Source organism: Calliopsis andreniformis, chromosome 3 (genome assembly GCF_051401765.1).
Source record: "Calliopsis andreniformis isolate RMS-2024a chromosome 3, iyCalAndr_principal, whole genome shotgun sequence".
Classification (NCBI taxonomy): Eukaryota; Metazoa; Arthropoda; class Insecta; order Hymenoptera; family Andrenidae; genus Calliopsis; species Calliopsis andreniformis.
Window position 1 is genome coordinate 24,472,646 of NC_135064.1, and position 12,177 is coordinate 24,484,822.

Below are 12,177 nucleotides of genomic sequence, written 5' to 3' on the forward strand. Positions count from 1 at the left end.
CGAATACATATACCCAACACCTAACCTCGCGCCGCGGTTGTATCCTTCTGCTAATGAAGACGCATACACCGGTGACGTTGCACCGCAATAATGAAGATCTACGGGCGAAAGTAAGCCGCGGGTATGGTTGCCAGCCGCGTGTACCCACACAGAGCTGCGTGAGCAGCCGACTGAAAAGGAGATGGTAGCGCGACCGAGACGAAGAAATACGCGAGAAGAACCCGCTCGGCGGGTCGGCTGAATGGCTGATGGGGTCGACGGTTTTATTAAAAGATCGTCGCCTAGATTGGATGGATTCCGCGCCTTAATAGGGTTTATGAATTATTCGGCCCGCGACGCGTTAAATATTCTGGCCATCGAACGACTAAAAATGAATAAGCGACTACTGTATGCAAATGGACCGGGGCTGCTCGAGGAGTCGGTGCAATATCCTCTGGGAAATGTAAAAATTTCACTTATTGTTGCTTGGGGAGCTTAAGTAGGAAAAGGTCGAGTGCATATCGTTTTGAATTTTAAAAGCAGTTCAAAAGCGCATCGTGAATTGTCGTTATGGTAATTGCTGCATTGTGCACTGACATTGTTGCTAAGCAGTTTTGATAACCTACGTGTGAGAATTTCGTTTACAGAATAAAATAGTTGTTGAATTTATGTTTCGGTATTAGGAATTTGTAATCTCGGAAGAAGTAGCGCTCAAAGGAAGAAATATCGGAGCGCAGTTATGCAGAGTTCAGCAAAAACTCGACTTCGCAGATAACGCGGATCGTCTGAATGCAGCTCTATGCCATTAAATTGCGATAGACATGGCGTTGCTGTGAAAGCATCAGCTCCGTCATTATGCGCAGCGCACAATATTCTCATTCATCGTCATGAAAGGTTATCCCGTCAATTTCGTTTTCTAGCAGATGTTCAAATAGTTAATTGCTCGCAGTACTCGGAGCGCAAACGTGATGCCTCTGCGAAGAGAGAATCTGCAATTAACTCGCTACTTGTTGCTACCTACTTGTGGCACAAATTCGGTTTAACTACTGCTATGCAGCACTGTTTTCTCGTTAGAAATCATTAGTCGGCGTCGGGTATCGAGTCTTCAATTGCAGACAAGTTACATTTTTTGCGAGAAAGGTATACGAGCTTCTGAAGGCCACGCTTACAAATTAAATAGAAAGGAAGAAAAACAGGTCGAGATAAGAGTATGCAAATATTTTGATTTTTGATCTTTGACTCACCATCACGTAATGACGTTGCATCTCCGTCTTCTCCTGGGCGAGTTTCTCCAGCTCTAACTTCATACTAGACAGAAAAGCAGAAAAATTCATGTCAGTTAAAAATTAACAAGCATTGGAGGTATAATACAGTACAATGATAATGACTTCTACAATTTCTGAATTTTGGGAATGTCTAGGTACATTTATTACGCCACAACAATTAACTACACATTGTGAATAATTTAATGGTTCCAGATTTTGGGACAAATGAACCGCCACTAAAATATTAAACATGAATACCACGGGCGATTGAGGCGTGTTAATCGGATCATCGATTCGGCTCGGAACACTCGTCATATCAGACATTAATGAAGAAAGAACACGCTGTAATCATCAATCCATTATCTGACAATTATTTTTAGACTACATTAAACTTAACTCAAATATTAATCTGAAACAAACAAAGTAAACTGATTTCACCGTAATTATTATCGAAAAGCAAATTAATAAATCATCGACCGATAAAGAGTTCTCCAACTCCTCCTTCATTTCCAGCCCAAACTCAACTATCTCATTACAAGAAAAAATGTTTAAAGTTGACTACTATTTTTCTCCTCAAAGACTGTATTTAATAGCACCAACTGTGATTCTCAGAACTATCTTCTACTAAACGCTGAAGCGCAACGTGCAGAGTGCATTTACTGCGATGCGCCAAGGAGCAGCCACCTCGAACGCAACTGTGGCAGCAAACGTGTTAAGCGTCCACGATGGATCGCTGACGTTCCACTCTTTTCCGCTGCTCGTTTTTATCTCCCGAGAGCGATTTTCCGGTTCAGTCACGTCCCTTAATCGAGCCATACCGCGGCGAGCTGGTGCACAGCCAAGCCATTAAAAACACACAATTAGTGCAGCCGCAACAAACATTGGTAATAGTTGTTACACGTGGCCCGCCGTGTATAGACTGTCGCCTATTTCTGCCCTTCCATCTGTCCGAATGCCGCGTGTCGCAGTAATGGCTCTAAACAGCGTATCAAAACTATCGGAAGCGTGGCAATTGCGTGAATATGCCGCGAATATCGCCGAGACGGGATTTATTTCGATCGATCGGTCGCGATGGAACGGGAGGGAAATCGGTGACGCGTGTTTGCCAAAAATTACCCATACGGTTTTAGCTTCGAGCTTTATCGGTAAGTAATAAAACGCGGGTCTGATAAAAAAAAAGAGAGAGAGAGAAAGATTCAGCGAAATAAATTCTACCGAAGGCTCGGTGGAACGCGAAAAATCAACAAGATGTGGAATTTTGTGGGTGTACAAAGGAGAGGGAAATCAGACAGACGCTGGTCGAATTTCGAGGAAAATCAACAACCGCTAGCTGCAAACAGTGCGTCTGGACAGGGCGTTACTTTTTTATCGAGAAACGAAATTATCGATCTTCATTGCGGTAGATTGTTGAGGTCGAATAATGGAACGTTCCATAGAGAATTAATTTCCATTTGAACCGACAGATAGTCGTTTCTTTTTTTCATGGGGGCGGTAATTTTTTTTTTTTTTTTTTTTTTTTAATATCCTAACACACGTGCCATAGTTTTGTTTATCGAGGCCATAATAAAACAAATTTCAGACTTTTTTGCGAAACTTCATCATACCATTCGCAGTTTTATATACTGAGCACATGGTCGTAATAGTTGAACGTATAACAGGCCATGTAGAAAATGAAGTCTGAAATGTGTCTGTATGTGTTTCTGCGGTATGCTCGTTTCCACTCGTGTCCCCAACATTTTACGAAGTGACTGTTAGGAGGTCGAAATAATTCTTTCCGAGTTTTCCTACGTTACAATGTCTACTGTGCAAGAATTATGTTTCGCGATTTCCGTCTGCACCAGTGTATTCCAGACTTGGCTCGTTTCTGTCGCCATGTGCCATTTCACGAGCTGACTTATGGGACATTAACCGACATCGCGTTGTTGTTTGAAAATGGGCGCCAGTTTTGTGAACGTTTTGCTAAGTGCTGCTTACGAGAGTTAATCGATATGGTAGACAATAAAAAATATGGACCTATTGTGAGAGATTTTCTCCAAGTGATTTACGTATTTTATTTTACTGTATCCATTATGTGCGAGTGCTCTGTTTCTTTTTGTAGTACAACTATGTAGATAAAAGTTAAAACACGTTTTTTCTACTTCGGGAAAGACCACCCAACGCAAAAACACAGAACACGTTTTTTCTACTTCGCGACGAATTGTTTGTTTACTCAGCTGACCGGAGGCTAGTCACGTGGACGTTTCCAATTGTTTTTGGCCAGCTCCCATGTTTCTCCCACGGTTAACAGACACAAGTAGCCACAATTCTGAGAAACGCTACGGGACTTTATCTCATTCTGAGAATGGTGCAAATCCTTTACTTTGTAATCTTTTTAAATTTAGATATTTAAGAATTTGAATATTGGAAAATTTGAATATTCGAATATTTGAATATTTAAAAATTTGAATATTTGAAAATTTGAATATTTAAATTTTTGAATTTTTGAATTTTTGAAATTTTGAAAATTTGAAAATCTGAAGATTTCTTCCGATATCGTTAATGATTTTCATTACCATCGCACCTCAATTCTACATTGTTACTTTATAGAAAGTAAATATTAATATCGACTAATTAATACTAATTTAACGTAGCCGGCGACTAAGAAAGAAGACAAAAAGCAGCTCGTAATCCAGGGACAACGAGCGGACGAATAGCGTACCGCGTGTAAACGAATCCCCTTGGTGTCTCCATTCTTTTTCCCCGCTGGCTTACCGTCGCGTAATGCCTCTGTATCTCTATTTTTTCACTGGCCAGTTTCTCGCACTCCAATTTAAGGCCGTCCAAGGGGGACGAGAACACAACATTAATATCACCATCAACCCTCGAGAGCACAGACCCTTTGTCTGTCCCTTCGTTCGTCGCGACGGCGACATTAAATTAAAACACGCGCGTTTAGTGGCGCGACGCGATTGTGGAACTGAATTGAAAAATTGTAAGGTTCAGAGGCAAAGAAAAGAAATGTAAGAAAAATGAGACACAACTCTGGACAATGTACAGAGGGAAAAGACACTCGTTGATGCTTCCCACGCGATATCGAACGGAGGACAATAAACTCAGCCCTTACGTATCACTTCGAAACACGTGTACCTTTTACAACGTTTCAGTCTCATAAAATCTCCATAGCAACGCATCGATCCGCTAATTTATCTTTCCTGGAAACGTCCAACAGAGCCAAACAGCCAATTTCCATTCATTCCTATAATTGGCCAAAGATTCGAAAGAAGGAAAGTACATACTGGTAAGGCGATTTATCTCCGTGTTACATCGACAGGGCGCAATTGAGTGGCTCTCGCTGCTCGCTACCTCGACCATCGATGGAAATCGATAGGCAATTATTGTTCTCCATTCGGTGCTGGAATCGCGGAAGCGAAAGTCACCCGAACAGCGTGCTTCGAATCCTCGACGTTCCCGTGGAAGCAAACGCGCGAAGCTGATTAGATTGGCTACTGGGCAGCCTGAGATCAGAGTATTGCGTGTTAAAGTGGCCCCCGTTTCACCGCACCAATTCGACTCGATCCACTCGCTAACGAGACACTCTTTTTTACGCGGTCGCCGCTTGGAACAGGGAGAGAACTGAATTATTCAGGTAATCGTTAGCTGGTTTCGAGGGCCGTGTAAGGAGAGCCGCAGAAAACGATCCGAACGAGGAACAACCGGATCGCGACTTCGTCACGATAAATTAGTACGATATTAACGATCGGTCGAACGATAATTCTGGTTGAGCGAGAGCGGCAGGAGCGGCCCCATTAATTATCTTGGATTGACGCGGCGCAACGATTTACAAGACGCCTTATCGAGGAGGCCGTTCCTCGGTGAACGTTTCCAGACGTAAACACGCGGAAACGCGCACCTGTTCCTCGTTGCGCCGCGAGAGAATTCTCCGCGGTTCAGCCGCTCTCAATTTGTAAACGGCGAAATTTATAGTCTCCCCAGCGTTACACGGCCGTCGAGTTAGCCGAGCCCGCGAAAGTATTAATCCAACCGTGCCGCGTTTGATAATAAAACTAACGCCGCTGCCGCCGCTTTCCGCATCATCGACCGTATAATACAGACATAAAATGAATTATTCCGCTCGATCGAGCTACGCGCGCGGAAAATATCTACGAGGCTTGTGCAACCTTCCCGGGGAACTCTCGCGCGAAATGTAGATATGTAAGTGCTGATTATCAAAATTCAAGGAAATCATAAATCCTTTGAGGAATGAGAACGGCTCTTGGATGAACGTTTTATTATTCTGGGAAGTAGTTTTCGAGCGTTTGGTGATGCAGAAGTGAAGCTACAACGGACTTCAATATTAATTGTAACGGAAGCTTAATTGTAACTTATACTCAAACCCATCTACAATAAACTCAAGTTAACTCGATCGAACCTCACCTGACGTATACGTAATCCAATACCACAGGGACTTGACTTCATTCTAACAAAGTAATACCTCTAAAACGCATCCGGGTGAGTTACTAGGAAAAGGATCGTACCTCCCAGCAAACAGCAGTAATCGACTCCAAAACAATGGGTCACAACTCCACACTCACGCGCAATAAAACAGTTCCAGCGAAAGGTGTTACGACCATTAGTCACGATCGCACGTTCGCGCGACAAACATTTTTATCGTTAGCTGGCGTCAAGGGAGCACAGTGTATACATAAAGGCTAAGAAGAAACCGAGCTCTCGGCGGAAGGGATGGTTGTGCACCGTGTGCGAAATTGGCTAGTTTCTGACTGCCCTGTACAGAACACGAGCGCGTCGAAATGTCGCACGCGGCTCACGTACATCTCGCACATATTTATGCATGTATGCACACAGCCTCGAGGCTCCTCTCGTTTCTCTTTCTCTCCCTCTCTCGTTCCCTCTATTTCCCTCTCTTTCCCTCTCTTTCTCTCTTTTACCCAGCCCGTGTCGCTGTGACACGAAACAGCAATTTAAGTTTCCGTCGTCGGTAGAAATCGTGCGGCGCGTGACGTCGCGAATTAACACGTTAAAGGGCTGGGACATAAATTAACGTGTCAAGGCGGCGATAGGGATCGTCAGGCGAATGGTGAAAACCCGACGCTTCGCCCGAAGAAAGTCCCTTTATCGAGCAACTTTCCTCCACCGTTTGCGTGCCAGATCGTATCGCGCTCGATTACCCCTCTATATTCTCATACTTGTTACGTTTTTACGACGTTGTATATCTCGACCGACCGACTGGGTGGGACACCCGGGACTTCGTCGAAGCTCTTCGTTACGCGTTACTGAATCTGAGGATTGCACCGTTTCGAGGGTGTGGAGTCGAGATCGTTTGACCCCTCTCCATTTCGGGTATTATGATTTATGAGAGAACGTGTCTTCCATATAGTTTATACTGTAATCGTAGAGGTGCAGGAATATAGTTGTCGCATTATGGAACCGTATGTGACCATATGTGAACATGAATTGAAGTAACTCTTGTAAGTGTTGGGTTACTCAAGTGTATAGGTGTTACTATCTGTGAATTCAACGATTTAAATATTTCTAATTTTAATAAGTAATGTGAAATTTTGATATCTCAATTAATAGAAATTTGTATATTTAAAAATTTGAATATTCGAAAATTTGAATATTCGACAATTTGAAAATTTAAAAATTTGAATATTCGAAAATTTGAAAATTTAAATATTTGAATCTTTGAAAATTTAACAATCCAAATATTTGTCTGAAAATACAGAATCTACTATACACTTCGAAATAAAACTGCATGTACATATTTCACGAACTCCCTTCGCCTGAAAAGTTCATCCAAGAATATAGAAAAGACAAAGAGCGAAATCGTGCACGTAATGGAGGAAAGTTACGGGATGGCTTGTAAAGAAGCCGAACGGTTCTCGCGGGCGCGTAACACGCGTGCATAGAATCGAAACCGAGAGGCCTGCTCGTCCTCCAAGCTATGTGCATACTTGAGTGTGCATAGCTTCCGCTCGGACAAACAATTCCCTGCCTACATCTGTCGATTTGTCGTCTGTTCGCCTCGCCTACGCGCTGACGCGACGTTTGCGCAAACGTTTCCTAGATAAGATCCCGTGTGTGTCCAGGAGTCAACTGCAGTCAATGAATTACGATGACGTTACGAAGAATATGGGGTTAACATCGGGACGATAAGATAGTGTTCGAGTGTAAATAGAAAACAGTGAATCGAATCCACTGATCTATGGCACTCGAAGGTTCTCCTATTTCTAATAAATAACTTCCTTTTCTTGAAAGGTATAAAACCAGATAATGCTACTCATAATTACTCTCAAGATAATGGATTTTAACTGTACTGTTCTCTATATAAACGAAGAATTTTTCCTCCGTTACTCCAAGAACATAAAATGAAACAGAGTCTACTCAAAGTTACCTCAAGAACAACTCATTAAGATACATGTGTTGACTCACACATGTATCTTAAGACTCTGAAAGACACTTATCACTCACTAAATACCGTTAGCACGATTTATTTTGTTATCCTAGATATGCTTATCTGAAAGCACACATTGTAATACAAAGTCGTGCAGCCGGAGTAATTACGAGCGATACAGATCTAGAGTTGCCAAAAAATTCATTTATTATGAAAAAGCATATAAAACCAACTCCATCCTGACGTAGATTGCTCTGAACGATCGCGTGTGTGTTATTAACGAAACTTATTAGGCATAATTTATTCCGACACGACTCGACCCAGGAACGTTACATACTTTTTTTCGTGTAATGAGAGTTCGCCTAACCAGATGAGGGGTGGGGACAGCTTGATTTATGAGCGTTAAAAATAGTGGTCTACCTGTGATACTGTGATTGAAGAAAGTTGAAGTCCTCCTTGATACGATCGCACAGCTCGCCGATGGAGAATTTATATTGTTGGCCAGGCTGCGGTGGACCCTGAAACATGAAATAAAACGATAAGGTCAGTTCCATTCGACGATCCAGCTGTTTTTCGTTCCATCGGAACATGCTACGCTCTCTGTTCGCAAAAACCGCTCCTTCAAGGACAATCGACTAAATTTTCACACGCGAAATACTTTGTCCTGCGCCACGACAAGCTAAATATACAAATTGCATAATAGGAGCATGAAACTCGAGATTGCAGTAATATTTCGCAACGCGTCAAATAAGTGGAATTTCTATAAATAATGGCCATTCGCGAGTGGATAAAACAGAAATTCAATGTTTCTTTCGTGGCGCTATGAAACCTCTGGACTGTATAAAACACTGCTCAAAGTAGTATAAACGACGACAGTAAAAGTGAAGTTAAACCTGGAACCCGTAACATAAGATTTCATATAAGCCCATGAATCAGAAAAAAAAGGTAAACAGGAAATATTAAAATCAATGAAGAACCGAACCTCTATAAAAGTCTGCATCTCAGGGGTTTCCAAAACACTGGAAAAGTGGGCTCGGTGTTACGGAGCACCCTTGTACGGATTCCAGAATGAGCAGCATAATGCTTAAAGTATTGTCAGCCTGTGCACTAATGAGAGCTGATCTCTCGGAAAGAAATACGATAAAGACAGTGACAAGCAATACGTCATAATCTCGTAACCGAAAATGCAATATCCCAGAAACCCTGGCAGCTACTAAATTTCCTTACTGGAATCCGTTCTCGGTTCACTGAGGTCTGAAGCTTACAACCTGCTGGCGCGCGTCTTTCTTCGGCTATATACTCTGGCGACGTCAGAACCGTGAAAAGAAGCCTTCGAAGCAGCGACGTTAGGCGGCTAAAAGGTTACCCTTGAGCGCCTCTGCTTGATCTTGTTTGTATCACTCGCGCAGCCTCGGAAAAGAGCGAGCGCAAGAGAGACCGAGAAAATATTTTCCCCGTATCTCGAATGTTCAGCCGGCGTACACCGGCTGGCAAACAGCGTTGCGCGAAACGCGAAACGTCGTCGAGATTGAATCAACAAACGGGAGAGGCAACCTCCTCTTCGCGGATTTTGCTCGAGGAAAATAGCTATGAGCCATCTCGCGTCGAATGAAAACAAAACTACGGTCTCGAATTTTATATGGTAGTTGAGTGCCTCGTGTGCGGTGTATCAGTTCACCAATTTTCGGCGTAGGTTTAGTATAGTGGGCGGAATGGATACGAGGGTGAGTTAGACGAGGGTAAATGAGATTAGGAGAAGAATTACTTTTTCGAGGATTTTTCAAAAATTATTGGTGAATGTAGCAGGTAGTTCATTTTTCAGATTTTGCACGTCTATCTAAACATTAATTTCTCTTATGAAACGCGTCTATTATCTCTTAGAAAAGCAGCTTAACATATATATTTGTAACCAGGGTATTTTGGCAAGACTGTCCTCCGCGATCAATAAGTCGTCTAAGTACTGAAATGACTGAAATGTTATAGATACCCTAGGCTAATGTGAGGAAATATCCCTTAACCCAATGGCTGGGTCATCAAACTCCAGTGTGTTAAAATACTCCGTTTACATCTTAACCACCCTACCAGTGTATTTATTTATTTATTTATTTATTTATTTATTAACAGTTACTTTTTGAGACTAGGTCAAGAGTACTCGAAACCTCAAAGAGGTGCTTTACCAAGCCACGTGTTTTCCAAGCCTAATCAAACATCGTGATTGCATAGAGAAAGAAAGGGTAATCCTTCGACGTGCCGGATGCACTTGTCACGGCCCACGTAAGCAGCAACCGCCTCGAGGCGTGCACACGCGAGCGAGCGAGCGCGAGGCTGGCATAAGCGGCGGAAATCGTGCCGCTGCTTCGGCTTCCGTTTCTCTGATTACGCCTCCTCCGGTTTAGAGCCGCGTGTGGCGTACCAACTGCTGCTCTTGCACTCCTGCCGGCCAATTTCAGCTCGTAAAAGCTCCGCGGCGAGAAAAAAAAAGGATCCAGGAAACCCTTTACATGGAAATCGACTTTGGCGCGGGAAACATTGTTTCCCAGCTAGCGTTCCCTCCGAGGAGAGGAAAAACTTTTTTTCCCCCCTGTAAGTACAGTGTTGCTATATCGGCTCGTCGAGCGTAACGATGCAGCTACCAGCGGCTCGCAGATTATCAACGGGGCTTCCACTGTGTATAATCTGCGAGTAATCGCGGTTGGCTACTGCCACTCGCGTGTTATACGCTTCTGTTATTAACCTGTTAACCCGTCGTGCGAAAATTTTTCTGCATTCACCGAAACGAATTCATTTAGACCGGAAATTTAATACCAATGCTGGTAGGAAACGAGAATATATGTATGATAGGTCATAGGTAGCATTCATCACGGATAAGGGGAGTTAAGTTTCCTTTATCTGTTTCTGAGTGTTCACTGAAAGGCGCTCCTCGAGGAACAACCTGCTTAACGAGTTAATTGACGCGGTGCTTTTTAATGAACAGAAGGAAACACAGTTGGGAAAGAAAAAAACCTGCAAGGCCACTGTTTCTTTTCTCTGAGGAATACAAAGTGCTCAGACCTTGTATCAAATGGCACTGTCAATGCATTCATTCTGCTCACACAGCGCTACTGGAAAGAGAGCTGGAACTGTATACAAGTATACTCAACGCAATCTCGCAATTTTCGACGTGAAAAATGATTTCAGAAATCTCGACGTGTCTAAAAATAACAGTCCAGAAATTCCAGAATCCCCAGTGGAAACGAATTCTCGGAAGAGATTCGAAGCTTCTCAGAAATTCGACGGAAAAATGGCATAATAACTGTAGCGTTCAGATTTCGTCCCACGCGGTCGGAGGAAGTCGATACGTCTTTCGAAATCGTTTCTCAGATCAATAAGAAGCTGCCACGTATCCCGCAGTCCAGCTGCTTTTATTCTCGCTGGAGCAGCGGCCGTGGATGGGGGACGTAGGGTGGTGGGAACGGCGGAAATAGTGGCGCAAATTCGGTTGCTGCTCCGGCATTTGAGAGCCCGATGGAAACCCACGCTTACCGACTTTGGCGGCAGCTGTACCAGCGCCCACGACCGTAAAAGCCACATTATTACCGGTAGTACCGCTGCTACCCACCTCCGTATACCTGTCGGTAATAACGTTACGAGCGTGTTATCGATCGTTTTGCACGTCGTACCCCGCAAAACGGATACGCCACGACGGCCTCGTAAAAGCTGAAATAGTTCTCCCTCGCCCTACCCCGACCCAACGTCCCGTGCTGTTTCACCTCTCCTCATCGCTCGACGCCCTTTCTCTCATACCACCGAGAGCCACCAATATAGTGCTCAAGCTATTTTGCACAACCTTCGTCCCCATATTTCGCAGGTTTTAATAAAAAGGCTGAAACGTAAAAGTTGATCGCGGGGCGAGCAAGCGAGAGCACTCCGAGAAATATGAAATACGCTTAGGTGGCAGTGGACCCTGGAAAGTTAATCCTCCTGTGGATTGGAGCATGAGTTTTTCAAATACACAGTAATGCCTTGGAAATTGTCGGAGATTTTGTATTGGATGCTGGCCATCGCTGGCTCTACCAGGTTTTGGAATCGAATTTATGGAATGAGCCTGCAGTGATAAGATGTACAAATATATCCAAGACCCATTATCCTACAGCTAAAAATGTTTACTGCAACAAAGTACTGCGGGATCCAGCTCTCCCATGGGACCTTGATATTTTCTTAATAGAGAAAAAATATATTCGGGATTTCCTAGAAAATCCACCACCCTTAAAAATTTATCCAAGGCAGTGCTGTCTTCAATAGGGTGTCTTTTTAGAAATATCAGCGAAAGGAATTCTGAGCTTTCCCGAGCACGAAATTGATGATCTTAAGTTAGCAATTGATATGCTACCAAAGGAAAGGAACAGTAATAGACACTTTATCAATTTATATTACCCATTTTCAGTGATGAAAATGATGAACCCTTTCCCAGAATGAAAACTTAATACTCAAACGCGTAGAGGGAAAGTATTCTATCGACTCTGTCCGAATCGATATCGATGCTTATCAGGTTAACGTAATATT

General features: G+C 43.2%; 1 protein-coding gene across 1 annotated transcript in view; it reads right to left on the reverse strand.

The window, feature by feature from the left end:
* The window catches only part of LOC143188829 (protein groucho), a 115,781-nt gene that overhangs the window by 77,481 nt on the left and 26,123 nt on the right, over window positions 1–12,177 (reverse strand). The window contains exons 2-3 of the mRNA XM_076393296.1: window positions 8,056–8,153; window positions 1,224–1,287 (exon numbers count right to left, since the gene is read on the reverse strand). Of these exons, the coding sequence (XP_076249411.1) occupies window positions 1,224–1,287; window positions 8,056–8,153 (162 nt within the window). The remainder of the gene's footprint in view (window positions 1–1,223; window positions 1,288–8,055; window positions 8,154–12,177) is intronic.